This window comes from Larus michahellis, chromosome 3 (assembly GCF_964199755.1).
Source record: "Larus michahellis chromosome 3, bLarMic1.1, whole genome shotgun sequence".
NCBI lineage: Eukaryota > Metazoa > Chordata > Aves > Charadriiformes > Laridae > Larus > Larus michahellis.
In genome coordinates, this window is record NC_133898.1 from 55,307,008 (window position 1) to 55,327,530 (window position 20,523).

Genomic DNA, 20,523 nt, shown 5'->3' on the forward strand with positions numbered 1-20,523 from the left:
TTTCTCTTTGTATTTGAATGCTAGATTTGGCTGTGGTACTCTTATGGGTATCATCAACATAGACTTCCCGAGTCACTGGAGCGGGACTAGTGTACAGCAAGTAAGATCATGGGTCCGTACTCCCGTCAGGTCATTAGAACGTTACCGGCTGTGAGGCAGTAACAATTCCTGTCTTGAGGAAGGGGTACTCTTTAAATGTAGGAGATTGATAGTATGATCACCGCATTAGTAACTGAAAGTTGATACTGTGATCTTGGTGTGCAACATTTTATACGCTGTCAGGCAGCCCCTGTACAGGAGTTTCAGAGGCTTAATGTGTTTCGGGGGTTTCCAATGAAAGAAGTTTCCTGGCGAAAGTCCTGATCTCTGTGGTGGTTTTGAAAAGGGCCAAAGTATGCTGTGGTGAAATCCCTGAAGTCTGAAGTGAGGAAGGCCTCTTGTCTCCAGAGTTGCTGTTTTGGAGTCTCTGCAGATATGTCTCTCTTGGGTCACAGCCGGGTTTTCTCTGCAGCCATGAGGGCTAGAAATTTGTAATGGAAGCAGGAGCCTTTAAGTCCAGGGCTTGTTGTGGGGAAGGTATGCCATAAGCTTATATATAGTCAACATGTATGTGAACCACACAGAATCACAAAATGGCCTATCTGAAGGTGAAGGATGAAATAAAGACGATAAAAGCTTGATGATATACAGGTAGTTATACACAGCATAAAGCTCCATCTCAAGTATAGTCCAGTAGACAGCGTTGTTAGGAAGGAAACCAGTAAACTTACGAAAAATGCTTTACCTCTTTGACTTTTTTGCATCTCCAGGGACAATCTCAACCAATGGGAGAAAGTAACAAGAGGTGAGGAAGCCTCTATATGGATTCCCTCCCAGTCCCATGCTCCTGGGACTTCAGATTCACTTCCTGTGAAGATTGATGACTGAACAGCAGCAACAGATTGCTTTAACTCGAAAAGTGTCCCTTCTTGATTTGGGGGTTGGTTTTTTTTTGTTTAGTTTCATTTTTATTTGGAGAAAAAAAAAAGGAAAAGCTACAAAACACGAACTAAGAAGCAGATCTGCCTATGAAGGTAACACCCATGGAGTTACCTCAGCTCAATGACTCTGGCAGCCAATCTCCTGACCTACACCAGTGACACAACGTGAATGGAGGGAAAATGACAACGCAGATGTTTTGGAATCAGCTATCAAAAGAGAACTTACGACTTGTGAATATAAAAGACTGGTCTTATCTCATGGGCTACATTGCTGAGGCCTTAATTTAAAACTGATGGGGGGGCGGGGGAAATCTTAGCGGGTACTTCTAAATTGTATCTTTCTAGTAAGGGTTTCAATGGTACTTTTATTATACCGTACTGTGGCTGGCTTTAACACCAGTGTCACTTGGGAGTTCTTGGCTATAAATAGAACAATATACCCATTGCTATTGTGAATGTTTATGTGTGATCTACTTGTAATCAGTTTGAACTCCAGCAGAATCCTTGGAGACTCGTAATTCATGCTTAGGTTACAGTGAATTCTCTTGCTGCAAACTAAAGGAAAACCAACATTCAGGTTAAAGTACTTCATTGAGCTTCATGATGCAAATTGTCTGTCACTCGCAAGGCAAACATTGAAAGAACCTAGTGATGGTGCTTTGTTCTTCGGAATGGTTTATAAACCCAGACGACTCCTCCCTTAAAACACTGGAAGTATACTGGATATTTATCTCCAATACGACAGAGAGTTTCAGGTTGGAGATTTTGTATCCGTAGTGACAGAAGTATCAGATTAAAATTTAAATGTGACAGCAAAGATTTCCTTGCCTAGCTCACAATTAAGTAAAGTCATCATTTTTATTTCTACCTGCTGAGTTGTATTTTAAAAGGTATTAGAAACATACCTGAAGTATGCTATCTGCTGGGAACAAAAGCCTCGTCAGAAAAGTCAGGTCTGATAAGAGGGATTGTAGTACTATCATAATAAATCAAAAATGGTTTTGTATTCACTAGCTTTTGTGTTGCACAGTAACACTGCATGTCTTCTACTGCTCTTTTTCACCATCCCAAGATAAGTGAAATTAGTAAAATTCTCCATCTGTCTGTTTGCTTTCTTCCCCTAGTTCAGCAAAATTTCCAGGCTTAGAACTGCCTTTCTCAGTGAAAGAATAGCTGACTGAAGAAAAGTACTCTAACATATTATGTTTACAGTTCTGTGCTGACATAGGCTTCAGCCTTACAAACTTATGCACAGACTTTAAGACCTTACGTTCAATGCCACTCTTAAATTCAGTGCAATTGTACAGAGTATGTTTCAACAACAGTTAATTTGCCTTCATCTTTCTCTTAAGAACAATGAGGAAAAAAATTATCTTCATATTAATCCACACAGTAGGTGAAAACACAGTCTTTGCATACCTTTCACATACAGCCTATACTACATTATACGCTTTTTCACAAATAATAGTGGTTCCATGATAACATGGCCATTTGTGTAACTGCAACAAATAATAGTAGTGACTTAAAGACAGAACACAGGTTCTCTTTTTCCATCTCACGTCTGTTGAGCTGTATTGCTCTAATAAGCATGCCAACTTATGGGTTTCATGTAAATGACTTGGACTCTTGAGTTTTGCCTTTTGTTATGGTCGAGCACATTCCAGTATCTGTACGTGTGTACAGTATGTGATACATAATCACATAATGTATAAATGCATCTAAGCCTTTGCAGTACATAAATATCCCAGAAGTTGAGAATTCAATATGAAGTTATCTTATTTGTATGATACAGGTTCCTAGCAGCAGCCCCATCATTTTTTTCAGTTTGCTTTACCAATTCTAAGTGCAGAAATTCATGTTAACCCCAGCAAACTATTTTGGAATAAAAAAAAAAAAAAAAAGGCAGGAAACAATTGCACCAAAGCAGTATCTCATGCTGTGTCCTCTGCTTACTCCTTAGCAGTTCTAACTAAATCATTCAGATGCAACCTTTCATCTGCTAAGTACTTGAGATGTGTCCACTGTTCCTAATTTACATGGAAATTATCCAAATCTATGGTGACTACAAAAATGCTCTCTGAAATTCAGATACCCCAACAACTGGATGGAGTGTTTTTCCTTCGTGGGTTAAGTGTATTTGCTGTATTCTCCCCCTTTGAATGCTGATCTTACTGCTAGAACTGATCTTGCCCCAGATCAATAAGAATGTACAAAAAACCTCACAGATCTCTCCTTTCCTAGAAGTGTTAGACTTCATACTCCCTGAACTGCATTATTTTTGTTAGTAATTCCAATTGTGTTTCCCTTCTAAACCCAGTAAAGGTAAAAGGACTGTTTGAAGCCATACCTGAGCATTTCTAATGTATTATGAAATTGTGCCTGAAAGGTATGTGCTAAGGGAGAGAAATAGTTGACATGGCATGATACTCATCCGAGATGTTGCATATTTTATTATAGCACTGACAGACACTCCATTGTTATAATTAATCTATGAATTTGGTACGGTAGTGCAACATTCTACTGAATGGTTCAACTCATGGCAGTATTTTTTCTTTTGTAAGTGACCATTAGAGAAATATAATAGTTTGGGGTTTTTTTGGTAGTTGGAGTATATGATAGAAGATATTTGTCTTTTGGATACGGAGGGGACATGCAGCGTGGAATTCATCTTTTTATGTGGCACAGACTTCTTTCATGTGTTTAAACTTAGAACAGTGTGATCGGTTTGGTGTGATTGCATTTAGTGTAAAATTGTAGGGATAGGAAATAGCACTATTCGTGTTATAGCATAGAGATTGTTAGATGCTCAAAACAATTATGACCCTCTTGAAATAATGCATTTGCCTCAAACACTGTGATACAGGAACAGTTCTGTGAAGTGGAACAATTAATTTGTTCATTCTAAACACAGGAAAGGCTTTCTGCACACTACTACAATGAAGTTCATGTTCAAACTTTAGGTTATATATCCCAATCTAGCAAAGGCACATCACAACTCTTGTTTTGCTTTCTGACCAAAAACTGTGCTCGATTGTAATACGGGTGTATACTCTGTCAAAAAACCTAAAATAACGGACTGCTTTCTAGGGTAGATCAAACTGATTTGTAGATTCATATATATTCAAGATTCAGGTTGGGCTGTTATGTGAAGAAGAAAGAACTTCAAGGTAACAACATTCAACTTTACTACATTTAGTGAGCTGAGAAATTTGTTTTATATATATATATATTTACACACACATATATATATATATGATACATATAAACTATCTTTGTAAAAAAAACAAAAAAATATGCAAGTGCAATAATTTAAAGAGGTCTTAACTTTGCATTTATAAATTATAAATACTGTACATGGTGTGTAATTTTTTTCATGTATTCATTTGCAGTCTTTGTATTTAAAAAACGAACCTAAACCTTTACTATTACGTTTGTACAATAGAACAGTAAGCATTTATTATGATATAGTTAAGTTGTAAATAAATTCACAAACCAAACAGCCAGAACATATGCATATATGGGTGTCCTATTGTGAAACCTGTTTTTGCTTTTAATGCTGGCTTTAGCACAGCAACACTACTTCTGTGGATATGTAATTATACATATAAATATATGTATGATACATAAAATATATTTAGAAATGTTCATAATTTTAATGGATATATCTATACATATACTTTGGTGTGAATATTACTGAATACAGAGTTTTTTAATATTATTTTTCACGTTTATTTTTGCTATCATTGGGAGTGGAAGTGAGGGATGGGAAGTGTGTGTGTGTGTGTGTGTGTGTGTGTGTATTGGTACCACAAGTAATCCACAGCAGAAATGGAATCAAAGCATAATGCAGTCCTTTAAAAAGGTAGTGCCTGGTTTTCCCTATAATTGCAGTCCACTGCGTATGGTGTGTTCTCCCAACGTAAGTTCATTCTTTTAAAAAAAAAAAAAAAATCATATTATATTATATCAAATATTGCAAGTTCATATTGTCACAAACTGCAAAGGGATCCGCTTCCCTGTTTGCCTTCCTGTTGCCAGAGAGCTTACCTTGCTGTTGACAGATTCTTCCACACAGATCCTTGCTTTGCCACTGTCAAACTGCAGTGCAGCTAACGAAGAATCATTTGTTACCTTTGGGGAATTACGGAGATACTCAGATGCTGAATTGTAACAAAATAATCCTGTGCCCAAAGTTTTAAGGTTTGCCAGTCCAAAGTAATATAGGGCTTCAACGGCTGCCAATACCCTGAAAATATAAGGTAGGTTCAGGGAACTGTAAAGCAAAGTTCTGAACAACACCTTAGCAGATATTTATAAAATAGGTAAACAAAAATGGGGGGGGGGGGTGGGGGTGGGGGGGGAATCCTGTGTATTTATCTACCTAATACATTGATTTGCTTCAAATATCTTTTGCACTGTTCATGCTCAGTAAACGGTATTTTACCATTTATAGACCTTAGCGCAGCCTTGTGTCTTGATGGCTGCATGACCCTTCCATTCTCAAAGATGTTGAGCCTGGGACAGAGAGTTCAACCTGAGCTTTCTCTCCAGTTCTCAGCGTGGCCTCCAAACGTTCCTGGTCTCCCTCCACTGAAGGAACTCAGCATTGCTGGGACAACTTGGACAGAAACAGGTTTCCAGGGCAACTGTTTCAGTTTAACTACCGCATACAGTTGTCAAAAACAAGTTTTACAAAATATACCTGGGTTTGTGCTGTTGTGACCAGCCCTTCCAGAAAGCTCTGTTTGCTGTAAGGAACGTGCTGTTAGGGCTAAGTTTTGTGATGAAACAGAAACTGCACTGACATTTAATGCATTTTTTAGGGTTTATTCATTTAAGTTAAAACTTTCCAAATTATTTTGAGGGACAGGCAATACATGAGGAATGTTTCTTTGAATACTATTAATTTGGTCCTTTCCAGCTTTTTCTACCTTGTGTTGGCAAGGAACTGCAGTCTGAAGTCAATTAATGACTTTATGGTTAAGCTTTTCAAATTGATGGCAGTCAATCACGTACCTTTTCATGTTTTTCTGCTTGTCATGCGGACTTAGTTCTTGTAGCACAGCACGATGCTTTGTGCTGATGGTCGCTGCCCCGTCGGTATGCTTTTCTTAACATTTTTGCCCTTTGCTATTAGAAAACATTATCAGAGCTTTACAAAAAACAATCCCTGAATATATTCCCTGGTAGATATTGGACAAAATAAATGTAAAAGCACCTTAACTGAAGCTCATTGAAGTCTGGGGAGGAACGGAGTCTTTCTGTTGTTTTTGAGGAACTTTGAATTAGGCTTATTTGAAAGTATCCAAGCGCTCTGTAAGATCCTGTGCTCATCTGAGTCAATTTTAAGGGACAGAGGCTTCAATGGATTTCACCTGCTCAACAAGTGTTGGAGATTACTTTGTTGTACTTACTTTGAAGATAAATACTGAGGAGAAATTCCCCTTCCCCATTCTGTAGTCCCTCTTCCTCAGATTAGGGAGAAAAGATGTTTTCAATGTATTTCAGTAGTGCTCTAGGAAGAGCTGCCTGTACTGCGGATGTTGCCTATCAAAGATGATCTTTGGGTCAAGAACGAGTTACAGAAAAATGCTTCAGAAGGTAGTTGGTGTGTGCAGAAGAGCTGTTGTTTAAAAGTCTTCTAAAAGAAAGAAGAAACCTGAGACTCAAGAACTTTGAGAAGAATTAGTTATACCAGGTAAAGTTTTCCTTTCGTGTTTTTTTTGTTTGTAACATTGCTGGAAGGACTAAATGATTTTCACCACATCGCCTGTTAACATGCAGCTGGCATTAATTATTTTTCTTTTTTACAGGAATGTAAACCCCATGAATATAGGTGAGAATATGGTATTTGTGGAGCTACTTCTGTTCCTTGAGCCGTATTTATGCTGCTTACGGAAGCAAAATAAGTTGTTAATAAACACTATTTAATAAGCATATGGAAATAAGAAAATGGGGCTTAAAAAAAAAAAAAGGCCAAAAAAAGAACCTTTCGGAAGCACGTCAGAGAGTCAATATCTGTCAGAAGCCTTCGAAAATTTTACCATCAATGTTAATAGCAGCGGTGAACGTGGTGCAGTGGTGAATATCGGTAGTTTGAAATTAGTGCTGATGGACAAGTTGATCATTAAGAAGAGAAGCGGTATGATAACTAACATTAGTTTCCAACTAGTGAAGTCCAAGTTTTTTTCTGCTGCTGACTTGTGGAGAAAAAATAAGTATTCGATACTGGGCAAAAAAATCCCACCTTGCAGAAAAAAAAGTAGTTTCTAATGTGTCTAGCCTGGGAAAAAGGCCAGTGACATGTGCCTTTCCTCTTACCATGAAAATGCACTGAATCTTGCAGAGAAGAATATTTATGGTACATCTGGAAAGACAACGGACATCTGTTAAGATGCTTCTTATGGACATGAGGAAACTAAGTTGTTCCGTGACAGATTTCCATTATGACCTTGTGCAAGTTACCCAACACTGGATGGTTTTGGTTTTTGTTAACTTATTTAAGCCTCTAAACACTTTTTTATGCTATGTATGTTTGTAAAGAACCTTGGTTACATGCAGTCCAGAATTCAAAATATATGTAGATGCAAGCAGGTGGTAACCTTATAATATGTACAATGATGTTCGCTTTCCTCTCAGGTAAGGACAAATATCACAGAGCTCCGATGCTGATGAGTACCATAGATGAGCACCTCCTTTTCCATCCTCTCCAGATGTGAGGCGCTTAAGAAATTACAGTGCAAGATTTCAAGCTGGCGTATGTAGTTTCGTATTTAACAACTTTTGAGCTGTCACAATGCTATATGATCTTAAAAATTATCAATTTTCCCCCTTTATTTAAACACAGGATCCGATTTTATTTTAAGTCTGTACTGAGTTCTCTGTGAGGGCCAATGGCAAATGGTTTGGGGTACCACATCTGTGTAGTTCCTGTTCCACAGCCATTTTGCGGGGTCCCGTCCCAGGGCTGCTGGGAGTGGTGTGGTTAATTCTCCTGGTCCTCTAAACTCTCTGCATCAGCTCCAGCTGTCAGACAACATTCCGTTTTGGACTCAGTACCTGCCCAGGGAACTGGGTCTATCTTCTGTGCAGTTCTCCCTGGTTTTCACGGTTAGTTACCAAATATAGTAAGACAGGCTCTAGCCTCACGCAGACCTTCGCGTGCAATATATTGACTTCCTTTCTTTCAAAGTTTCTTAATTCACCACAGCACTGGTAAATGTTCTAGGTACTCTAGAATCACAAGCATGGTAGAACTAGTTTCCAAGGAATAAATACTGGGTTTTCGTGTTGTTTGCTGTTGGAATGGGTGTAAAATAACACAAAAAACCTGAGAATATATTCCTTTTGGAAGCTGCTTTTCATAACACTTTCCTGAATATCACAGAAAAATATTCCCTGAAATCCCTCCTTCTGTCCCCAGCAGAGCAGTGCCATCAGAGCTAGCTATCTTTTACTGGTGATAGACCAGCAGCAGTAGTGAACAAAGTGCCTGGTCCATCAAGTGAACGTAAAGAACTTCCACATGGTCTGCGAGTCGGAGCTAATCCAGGATGTCTGCTGATACAGTTTTGCTTCCTGAATGTACAAGGACAACAGTCTTCATCGAGTCTGTTCTAAACATTTGCAAAGCCAACAGATCAGAGGGAGCCGACCTAGTGTTTAGAGGTAGTTGCCGTTCCAGCTGGTGAGGCATCAGTTGAAGGCTTTTTCTGTCCTTTGCCACAAATTGTGTGAACCCCAAGAGCACCAGTCTCAGAAAAGCAAGATTTACTGTACTGCAGACTTCGAAGAAGGCTTCACGCAGGAAAACTAACATCCTATAACAGACTTGCGTAGCTGCTATCTGAAAGCTTCTAAATCAATTCCTTGAAATCATTAAGTAGAACTTGCTAATAAGGTTGGCAGGTTCCTCATTTTCTACCTTTTTCCTTTCTGTTCTTTTGTCCTATGAATTTGCTTTCCTGGTGGAACAATTTCTTTTTTTCTTTCACCTTTGAGAATTGCATGAGTAAAAGAGACTGCCATCTCTATGGCCTCTGCTACCCTTTCTACTTCTGTGGTCTGAATTAACTCCCAGTGATCGGGAATTAAAAGTATAAAGCTATTCTGCAGGGCTATGTTTCAAAGGTTTATGTAAAGCACAGAGAGCAGAGCGTGTAGCAAACACAGAGTTAATGAGCTGCAATTGTGGAACTGAGACCTTAGTTTCTTTCTGCCCCGAGAGTAATAGTTTGCGTGCAGTATTAGATACCTGAAAAGCCTGGAATGAAGTAAATGCTGTGGCATGTCAGGGTAAGGCGAGGGCAGAACTAAAGTGGAAGACGGGGCTCTGCATACAGGGAAAGCTTCTCTCACCCACTGGCTAGCCTAAAGTAGGGAGGCTGGTTTGAAGTCTCAGCTCCTCGGTCCTCCTGCTCGGTAAGTTTTGCCCTGAATTGCACAAAGGCCTTGCGTGGAAGCACCCTCTGCCTCAAAGCAGTGTAGCGTAATGCTCATCGTGCAGAAGAGCTTTCTGAAGTGCTTTGGACAATGTCTCTACGCACAGTTGGCGTAGATGAAATTAATGTTGTTGGGGATCCTAGTGCTTTTCTTTTGAAGCTGAAGCTGTATTACAGACCTGTTTAGGAAGCGACAAGGAAGGACTACAGAGTGAGATCAAGAGGGCTTTTAATTTGCAAGACCTTTTACCATTTTCCTGAATTTAGTTGATCCTGCATAGCCTGTGTCACAGATGAAGCCACTTGTGTATCTTACTCTTTTTGCTGCTGGCTTATAATGGCAGTAAACCAGAGCAGACTTTGCAGAATTTTGCTTGAGCTTCCACTTGTGTTTGGTATTTAACCTTAGCCTGACAAAACACTTCTGACACTGATTGAGTTCCCCCTCCCTGGGAATACCGATGCTACAGGAAATGCTGTGGCAGACATCCACGTGGTAAACAAGAAACATTTTTTTTTCGCATTTTTTCAACTGGAGTGAGTACCAAAGAGGAGCTGTGTCATCTTTTTCAGTTAAGTCAGTTGATGTAAGACATACCGTGGAAAGACTGGAGCAGAACATTATTTCTTTTTCAGATGTGGGAAGGCTTTGTGTCCATGACACATCACTAACTGTTTTGTTGTGTTTTAGTAACAACTCTGCATTTTAAACAAGAGAGTCCTGTCACTGAGAATGCTGTAATTTAATGTTTATGCTGCTGCAGTCAAGGCTAATGAGGTTGACACAGCCTGGAAATGTCTATTCTATGATCTTTATAGGATAGGTTGATGGCTGTAACCCAGTTTTCTCTCCTCCTGTAAATGACACTACTGCCATGCTTGTCCCGAGTGGTGGGCGATACTGGTAACCTCAGCAGAGAGAGAGGACACTCTGGGTCTGGGACAGATTGAATCCTCTTCCTTTCTAGAGTTTGTCTCATCAAGTCTGCACTAAGATTAGAAACCAAACACAAACTGTGTAATCCTCCACATGACCCTACAGGGTTGGGACAAATTTTTCGCATGTGTTTTCATGTGTATATACATAAAAGCACGCATTTTTAAAATGTGTGATTATCCCACAGCCTGTATGGTTCTCCACCACTACACCCACACTGCATTTGATGTCCGTTTCAGACGCAAGTAGCCTGGGAGGAAAATGTAACATGCTGTAATTTCTACATGCCAAGAAATGGTGAGAGGGAAGTGCTTGTGAACACTCCATTAGAGTGATATTCTGAAAAAAACAACTTTATTACTCTGAGGATAGGTGCATTTAACTTGTTAATAAACCACCTAGATGCTGCTTCTCCAGGTTATATAGGCTCCAAAAAGCTGTTTTGATTGTTGGCAATAATATAATTTCAACACTTACGGTAGCAACAGGCTGGGAACACAACAGAAAGAGACTTCATAACTAAACTATGAAAACTAAACTACAAAAAGCAAAACGCTGGTGTTTTAAAATGCTGAAATGTTGAGAAATAACTTTCTCAACTACTTTTAGCACGTGCCAGATCCCCAGCTTGTTGGAAATGGGGTACTGGCAGGGCAGGGAAGGCCTTAGGAAAGCTGCAGTCACTTTTCTCTCTTGTAGTCACATACACCTATGTGGTGCTGCACCTTATTTAGCGCTGGCAGTTTAGAGCGATCTAACCTAGAAACTGTTCTGCACATCACTGTCACCGCGTTAATGGGATTGGAGGGTGCTCAGTGTGACTGCGAGTTCTCTCTGACAAGGAAGCGGTAAGTACCACTGGTAAAACGATCTCTGCCAGTCACCCAAACAACAAGCAGTAGACACGACCAAATATACCCCTTTGCAGAAAAGACTTTGGTACAGAAGTCCACTGTGTTGCTCATCTCTGCCCCCAGTCATATTAGCCAACTGCTGTAATCCACAGGAGCAGAGCTGATGTGAAATCCTACCCAAAGGGCCTGAGCCTGCACTGTGTTCCCAAACAGGTATTCCTCTGACTCACAGGGGTGATGAAGCCTGGGTTCCTATGGGTTTGCAGTATTATACTTAAGTTAAAAACATTAAGTTAGGTTTTTCTGCTATTGCTACACATAACTTTGGAATTCTCCTGTTTCCCATTAGAATCTATCTCTTGCAGTATTTTGGCTATGATACACAGAATGCCGTGTTCTGCACAACTAGCCGACAGAATGAAAAGTTATGGGGTGAGCCCCAGCCCTCTCTCTAAACAGCCACCTGTTTTATGAAACATGGAACACTGTTGTTTTTGAGACTGTTCCCTAGTGAAGTTTGGATGAAATGGGCCAATGTATTCAAAGGGGAAAATTATAGGAGGAGAATGAAGGTGCCAGGGAGTGGGAGGTCTAGTCTGACATTGCTGGAAAGCCACCTAAGATATCAGGCTGTGCTTTACAGTTTAAACTTTGACTTTAGAACTGTGGTAAAAAAATAAGATCTATTGAAGCCCCACATACTGTATGAATACTAGCAAACTTATTTTTGGCATTTCTAATACACAAACTAAACAATGCAACTTGCCTGCAGTATCTCAGAACGAGTCTGGGATTAACCTGTTTTTTCCGTTTAAGATGCATAATGTAGAGATATTTTAGCACTGTCTGCAATGGGGAACAATACTTCCTTACAGATAAGTCTGGGTTTCAAGACTGCAACAATGCTTTGGACTACCTACAGGTTATATTTCTGGGACAAAAGTGTGATTATGAAACTGGGATGGAGACAAACCACTGAGTAGCACATTTTTAAAAATCATCTTAGATTTTGACTTGTTAAGGACTTCTGGGTTTGTTTAAGGATTTATGTTTAGAAACTCTCTTAAGTCTAATCCTGGAACCTGCTGGTGTTGACACCAGCCTTCCCAATGGTACTGATGAGACTGCATGGTGTGACTACTGAATAGCCGGACTGCGATGCTGTCCTCAGACCCTATAAACAGTTTCTGACAGATGGGCTGTATTTAAGGGCTCCATTTTGCCCTTTGTATAAAGCCTGCCCTGCACAGCAGAAAGGACTGAATTACCCCAGTTCCATGATAAGCCTCCTTCAGCCTCCTGCGGTTTCCTCTCTGCACCCTAAAGCCTTCAGCTCTGTCGTGGTCCATGCAGTAAAATGGGAGCTGGGTCCTGGCTGTGTTCATGGAGGATTTCTACAGAAAGCTCCTGCTGACTGATTTCATAAAGACCAGTCTTACGGGGCAGTTGGGACAGGTGTAAATGCCTAAATCACAGAATCACAGAATGGTTCGGGTTGGAAGGGACCTTAAAGATCATGTAGTTCCACCCCCCCTGCCGTGGGCAGGGACACCTCCCACTAGGCCAGGCTGCTCAAAGCCTCATCCAGCCTGGCCTGGAACACTTCCAGGCATGGGTTCAGGGCCAGGCTGGATGAGGCTTTGAGTCATCATCAGTCCCTAAACTACAATGTCCATTTAGCCTCTGAAGGTAACAGTGTTGGTTGGTGGCGACCTCAGAAGACCTACTGTAATAATGCAAATGCTGTTTGCCCCCATTCCCCACCCAGCTTTGGAGCTTGCCTTTGACACAGGAACCTGTTTGAACCTGCTCAGGCCCACTACACGTGGCACAGATTGCACATCTGGCTCAACACAGCATCCAGCCTGTTTCTGTGCCGGAGGTAACTGAGAAAGAGCCTGCCTTCATCCTGCCTCTTCCACACACTGCGGGGCTGCTTCTGGGGTGCTTAATGCAATGGGCCTATGCAGCCTCTGGGCTGGTCCATGATTATGAGCACAAGGTCGCTCCAGCTGCAGTAGTCTGGTCCGGGCCCCTCACAGAGTCTTGCAGAACACATACATCCGACCCTTCAAATGGACCCCCTGCCCTCTGGTAGATTGCGTCTTTTTATGTAATACCAATATGAAATTAAAGTAAATGGAACTCATGACTGTGACGAAGTGCATAACAACCATAAGATATTTGCATTTCAGGGCATTTGAGGAGAAAGATAATAACCATAAAGCTTGTCGCAACAGATCTGATTCCCTGGCAGCCTTTTCTGCTGTTCATTGCAAACAAAAGTCCCACTGTAGCACCAACAGTAATGGAAGGAATGCTACTGCTTCTTTTCCCCTTACACAAACATAGTTTGAGGAGCAGGAGCAATAGCTCAGAGGTAAGAGAGCCTTTGCAGCTTGGTGCCTACATATTTCACTAGTAACAAAGCTATATTGACTTAGCTAAATTTGTGGTCACCGTACATAGGAATGTTGGCTGGGAATGATCACTGCTGGGTGCAGATGGGAGGATTCATATTTATTCTAAACTATAACAGGCCAACTGCTTTGTGACTCCTGAGCATAAACCAAAGATCCTTCAGAATGCGGGGCTTGGGCTGCTGTATGCCGATCTGCAGGCTGGCTGGCAGCCTAAGGACAGACTTTTGAGTCAGGCAGGTGTGATGGCCGGTGCTGTGCTTGATGTTCACTAGAGTGGTTGTCATCTAGTTTGTCAGAAATTAGGCATGCAGTCTGATATTACTCAAGCTTCCGGAGAAACGGGTTTCATTAGGTATGCTTGTAGGATTAATGTACAGATATCAGTATGGTGGTTTGGTTTTGGGTTTGGTTTTTTTGTTGTTGTTGGGGTTTTTTTTTTGGTGGCTCTTCCTTTCTTCCTGCACTGGGAACAAATTATGGGATTTTCAAGTTAATGCATATGTGATGGGACAACTGTGCTAAGAAGATGGGGCCTTGTTCATGGTTCTAAAGACAGTCAGACATGTGCATGTTGTTATCTGTCAGGGAAAGACTATCTTCCATCATATTTCTTACACACTCTCACTGTGTTATCAGCTTGTCTATGGTTTAATTCAACAGGTTCAGAAGTCTGGTCTGACACTCACAGAGGCTCAGTTTGTCTGTGGCTTTGCTAGATATTGTGCTCTTAAAACTTCCTACCACTTGTTTTCTTTCACCTCTTCACACTGTATGGTGTTGTCCCCCTGTTTGATTTAGGTGTAGAGACTCATCCATGAGTCAGTACAGACTTGCCTATAGCTCGTTCCCATGTCACAGGTCCTTCTCACCCACCTCGCATTCCTGAAATGGCTCATGCTTTGACCTCATCCTGCTTCTTAGTTTCTCACTAGATACTGGTGTGACTGCGTGAGGATATAGGAATTCAGCTTTGCTGGATTAGGCAGTTCCTGGTCCCCTCCACATTGCAGCCACCCAACACCTCAGCTCAGTTCAAGGCTAAAAATCTTCAGTTGCTGACTGCTGTCAGCAAAGCAAAGAAGGAGACCCTCTGTCCTTAAAGGTTAAAATATTTTTGATATATAATAAAAAGACTTGGTGCTCTGTCCATGAAAGAAATCTCCTCAGACAAGAACACTATGGTTTTTGGAGGTTAGCCATTGTGGAGGGAAAACCCAAGCTTTATCGGAGGACTAGATGTAAGGTCTTGGCCCTTTAGCTCCCCTGTGTTTGTAATACCTAAGTCACACTCACATGATCTCTTTAGACATAGATGAAGCCTCACCCTGAAAGGAGGTGAGGGTGGTGGCCGAGGTCCTCTGCACTCCTACATTGACAGAAAGGCTGGTGCAAACCTTTGAAGGGAAATTGTACCAGTGAAAAAGAAGCACCTGTAGGAATGTGAGAGAGTGAAAGAAAAGCAGGGCCATAGGAGCTAAATAGTGGGAAGAGGGTCAATGTCATAGATTTGCAGTAAATATCCAAATTAAATATATATTCTGTGTAGGTGTTCCTCCTGGCTCCCCACAGCTGGCCTGGGACCTCCACAGCCTCTCCTACCACAAGCAGCAGGTGGATGCTCAAACATCCCAGGAGCCAGGAATTTCTTCATGAACAGGTGCTGGGTGCCTCAAATTTGCTACAACCATGCTCCTAATGGGATGGGTCTGCTTTGCCACAGCTTTTCCTTTAAATGGGGTGGAGGGAGGCAAATGAGGGTGAGTGAACAGAGGGAGGCAGGAGGAGAAGGGGTAGAGACCAAGTCAAGACGAAAGGAGTCCGCCTTGTCTGAACAGGAACCACAGCTGCTCATCCACACTCAAGTCGTCTGTGGGGAGTCTGAACGGTTGTGGGGCACGATGTTGAAAGGACTGGTGCGTGCATGGTACTGCGACACTGAGAGCTTTTTAAAAAAGGATGTTGGATGAAGGGTATCATCATCGAACTGGAAAACAGCAAACGTGCCACCCGTATTCAAGGACAGCAGGGGGAGAGGAGGAGGAAGGGAAGAAGTAACAGCTAAGCACTGCATACAAATTAATTGATCTTTAGTTACATGAGGAACATATAAATTCAGGACAAATTTTAAAAGTAAATCTAATTAAAGACATGGAGGGAACAGAAAATGGGGGGATGGGGAGTTCACCAAAAATAGGACATGCCAGACGAAATGTTTTCCTCCCCCTCCCCCCGCTTCTTTTTTTTGTTTGGTAACTAATGCTTTTAGAGAAGGGATGCATGCTGCTGGGTGTCTGCGGGGGGTTGAAATAGTGTCAGTCGGGCCACTCTTAGACAAAACTGGAGAAAACAGTAATTAATGCAAGAAGCAGAAGTAATTAGCACAAGAAGCTGGCCTGGGCGGCCGGGGGGGGCTGTCCCAAAAGCCTGGCTGGGTGCATTGCGCGTCCCAGCACCTGTCCTCCAGGATGATGCAGTTGGGCACCAGGTAGGCAGCAGGGCCATGGCGCCAGCGGCTGGGAGAGGTGTGTCAGGCTGACCCCAGGCTGGGGAGAGGGCGGTTCCTAACCGGAGGTTAACGCTTGTGAAGGAGCAGCAGGCTTCTGTGGTAAATTCGTGCTGGGCTTGGGGTCCCTGCCGTAGCTCCGTGAGGGGCAGCAGGGTGTCAGACAAGCACCTGGCAGAGCTGATCCCAAACCAAGCCCAGGTCGGGCCTTATGTCACAGGTTGAAATGTTATGAGGGAAGGGTGAGGGTCAGGCCCAGGGGCTCAGCCCTGGCGCTGGGCAAGGGCCTGGGGACAGCAGGGTGTCCGGCTGGTGTCTGTGGTGATGGATGGGGCCTGTGGCGGGCACGGCCCGAGCCTCTGCCAGGCCCTGTCAGTGGCGGGAGGATGAGGTGTGCACTGCGGGGCTGAGGCGCCCGTTCCTGTCAGACACACGTGGCTGAAGGGCCAGCTGGGGCTTTTGGCATACGGTGAGGAAGCCACAAGGGATGCAGGGGACAAGGCCTTTGCCCTGTCTGCCAACTGCTGCGTGGGCATCCCATCCAGCAGAAAAAGCCGAGCATCGCCCGTGTGGTCCATGCTGGCGAGCGGGGATTGGCGTGGCACAGGCTGCGGGGCCGCCCCTCTTCAGTGACCTTGTCCAGAACATCACCCTGGGCTCCAGCACAGGTACCATGTTTCGCAGTGTGCAGCTCAACTTTTCCTGACTCCCGGGAAGCTTCCCGTGCTCAGCCGTACCGAGCTCCTTTGTCACGCTTCAAACCTCTCTTCCACCCTCATGTTCTGTAGGTAAAAATATCCTTCTGCCTCCCTCAGGAGGTATACTGAGAGGAGAGATGAAAATGTAGTTAACATCTCTTCCACTCTGCAAGTGCCAATTATGTGTTGCGTTTTTTTGTGCTTTTTTTTTTTCTCAGATGGTCTAGTTGATAAATATAGCTAGCTAAATTCAGAGTAACTGTTTTCAACCTGTGTTTAGCACTGAAGTGGGCTGGTTCTATTTTTGGGCTGAAGAAGCGTTTGCGTGCCTGAAATCCTGTCCAAGTTCTTCTAACTATATTAGTCGATCTAATAAAAGAGATTACCTCTTCCTACAGGCCTCGTCTTGCTTACATCCTTCAGGCACTGTGACTACAATAACGCTGCTGCTGCTTCTTTCCTGTTGCTTCTCTGCCACCTGCAGTGCACAGCTTGGATGCACAAGACAGAGGATGAGGGGAAGCACATTGGGCTATTTCCTGACTTTACAGTGTTTCATTTGCAAGCTTAAAGATGTTCCTGGAAACAGAGAAGAAGTTAAGTTGGAAGAGATCTCTGGAGTTCACCTAGTCCAGCCCTCCTCCATGCTAGGCTAAGAAATTTTGATCGGATGCTCAGGACCTTATCCAGTGCAGTTGCAGGTACTTCCAAGGATGGAGATTTCACAGCCCCTCTGGCATGCGCTTCAGTGATGAATCATTCTTGCTGTGAAGATTTTTTTTTCCTCGTGTCCAACCTATTTTTTCCTTGTTGCATATGTGGCTGTGCCCCCTTGCCCTTTCACTGTGCACCTTTCTTCTCTACCACTCCTTGCAGTGGGAGACTGCAATTTCTTTCCTGCCTCTCCTTAGTGGTCTCGTCTCTGGGCTATACAAAAAAGTTCCTCCTGGGGCGGCCCATGCTCCAGTCTCTCAGCAATCTCAGTGTTCCTCTGCTGAACTCTTTCCAGTTTGTCAGTGTTTTGCCTGCTCTATAGGGCCCAAGACTGGACACTATGTTCCAGGCGTGGCCTTGCCAGTGCGGAGTAGAGGGAAATAAGCACTTTCCTTTGCTGGCTATGCACTTGCTTATGGAGCCTAGTATGTGGGTAGCTGCCTTCATCGCAAGGCACACTACCATCTCTTGTGCAACTTGCCCAAAAGAACCCCTCAAGTACTCTTCTGCAAAGCTGCTACCTACCCAGTTCGTTCCTAGCATGTGGGGTTAGGCCACCCTCGTTGTAGATGTTGCGCTTCCCCTTTTTGACCTTCAAGAAGTTTCTGTTGGCCTGTTTCTCCAGCCTGTCAAGGTCTCTCAGACTGTTTTTCTATCTATCTGCTACTTTCTGTTAACCATGTAGTTTCCCATCCTCTTGTGCTTGTGTTTATGCCATACAGAGATATTCAAAGACTTATTTCCTCCTCAGAGCAGTGTTTTCTTTTGTTATAGACTATAGAGGCAGGGTGGGAGGGTTTTTTATGAGACTGTTCTTACTTGCAGTGGAGATAGTCTTGGAAGAGGAAAGACCTGTGCTGCCCAGCATGATGCCCTATGCCTTTGGAAACTTTCACTTTCTTATCAGCCTCCCACTTACCACCAGAACTGATGGTGACAGCATGCAGACCTATCCCCTAGCAGGAAGTACAGGCCCTGAGGTGTTCACCTTTACTATCTGCTCATTGAAGGAGTCACTAAGGAGACAAATGAGAGAATTCCTGCTCCTGAACTGTTCAAGAAAACCATTTATAACAAATTGTTTTCTTTTGCTTCGTGCCTTACCTTGTACTTTGCCTCATTTCCTACCCACTTAGAACTTAAAGCTTCAGCTTAAATGAGGACTGAGCTCAAGGTTGCTTTTGTGTTGAGGTTTTCAAACTACCATGATCTGCCCAAAGAGGAAATGAAAGGACAACATCTGATTATGAACTTATCTCAACCCAGCTCCAGACTTCCCTTCAGGGCCATCCCAGGCTATATTCTGAGTGGGAAAATACATTTAGTCTGCTTTTCTGCCCTGTACCTAGCGAGCCTACTATTACATTTCTAGAATAAATAACCATAATCTCCACAAGAGGGTTTTGTGTCTGTTTAGAAACAGAAAAGAGGAGCAAATATAATCGGCTAGGCAAATCCTTCTCAGTAGCAGCTGCTGCTGCTGCTTCTCCTTTACTCAACATGCTGCAATAGGCTCTTTCTCTCGCATGTTTCCATGAAAAAAATCACGACCTTATAATCATGCTCGTTTCATTCCTTCCAGCACAAGTCAATCACAGGAACAATTAAACAGTTCTGGAATTAGAGGTGACAATTAAAAAAGAAACAGAGATAAGAATGGAGTGGCAGGAAGGGAAAATTAGTTTCTTTCCCCCCTCCCCTTTGCTCCCTGTGTCATATTGTTATTGAAGGAATAATATAGTTCTGCCTTATTAGATGTCAGTTTATAAAATTTACTCCGTGCTACCTAAAACCTACCCATATCTGCATGCCTTTTGCTACTTCTGCCCAGGGGTCCTTCTTTCAGTGAGACAATCCCACTTAAATTTATTGCTCCTTGATATGTAAATCAAGGCTCCAACGGCATCACATTTAAATAAATGCTTCAAATTACCATTTAGTAGCAAGGGGATTCTGTGGGTTATCATGCTATCTAGGCTGATGGGTCAGGATTTGACTTTCTGGCTGTGTCTATCAGTCCCTAGTCTGTTTTCCTGGGTAGCGAGAGCAGTTAGGGTCTGCTGTTGGCCACCCCAGGCTGCTCATTTAGAAACTGGGAAAAACAAGGCATGGTCTGTAACGCTGGAGAAATTTTTTTGTACCTGAACTCCTAAAATCTTTGCAGTCATGCTACAAACACGTTTTCTGCTATATCTCCCTCACTTGGTTTCCTCTTCAGGCTAAACTAAATTCTTTTCTTCTCCTTTATGGTTTCAGCCCACTCCCTTCTGGAATCCTCCAGTTGTCCTATATCTTTCCTGAAGAGCAGTGCCTGAAACTGGGCATAACATTTGGCTGAAGCCTCTTCTGTGCTGGGCACACCGACAGGAGCATTCCCACTTGCTATGTGTTAAACGCTAGCCATTTTATCTCAGAGTAGCGTTTGTCTTGCTCACCATACTGACACTGTTGATTTGTGCTGACCACGTCATCCACCATATTCCCCAGATATTTTGTAAATAATTTTCTACTGAGCCAGCTGTTTCTGGCCGCTGGGCAGCTGATTGTTTCTGCACATATTGAAATTCATCCAGCTGTTCTCAGAATTTTCCAATTTATCAAGAGCATGTTCAGTTCCAATCGTGTCTCTAAGAATATTTGCATTTCTTCTCCATTTCATGCCATCTGCAAATTTAACAAGCGTACTGTATATTCCATCATCCATAGTATAAACAAAAATGCTTGGAAAATTAGATACAGATTCAGGATGAATCTCCATGTAATACTGCTTGGTACCTCTTCCATTTGGACAGGGAAACTTTATAACTATTCTTTGAATATAGTTTCACAGAGTTTTGTTTTGGTTTTATTTTGCACTCACGCTAGCCTATCTCCATCTAGATGATTTCCCTTTTTTTTTTGTTTTTTTTTCTTGCTCATAAGGATGCTACACAAGACAATGCCAAAAGCCTAAGTAAACAGTAAACAGCTACT

General features: G+C 42.5%; 1 protein-coding gene across 4 annotated transcripts in view; it reads left to right on the forward strand.

Annotated features, from left to right (window-relative positions):
• Positions 1-4,698, forward strand: part of PDE10A (phosphodiesterase 10A) — a 393,462-nt gene extending 388,764 nt beyond the window's left edge. For all 4 annotated transcript variants that reach the window (XM_074580278.1, XM_074580274.1, XM_074580277.1 and 1 more), the window contains one exon: positions 810-4,698. In XM_074580278.1, coding sequence (XP_074436379.1) covers positions 810-927 — 118 coding nt within the window. In that variant the 3' untranslated portion in view covers positions 928-4,698. The remainder of the gene's footprint in view (positions 1-809) is intronic.
• The last annotated feature ends 15,825 nt before the right edge of the window (positions 4,699-20,523 follow it).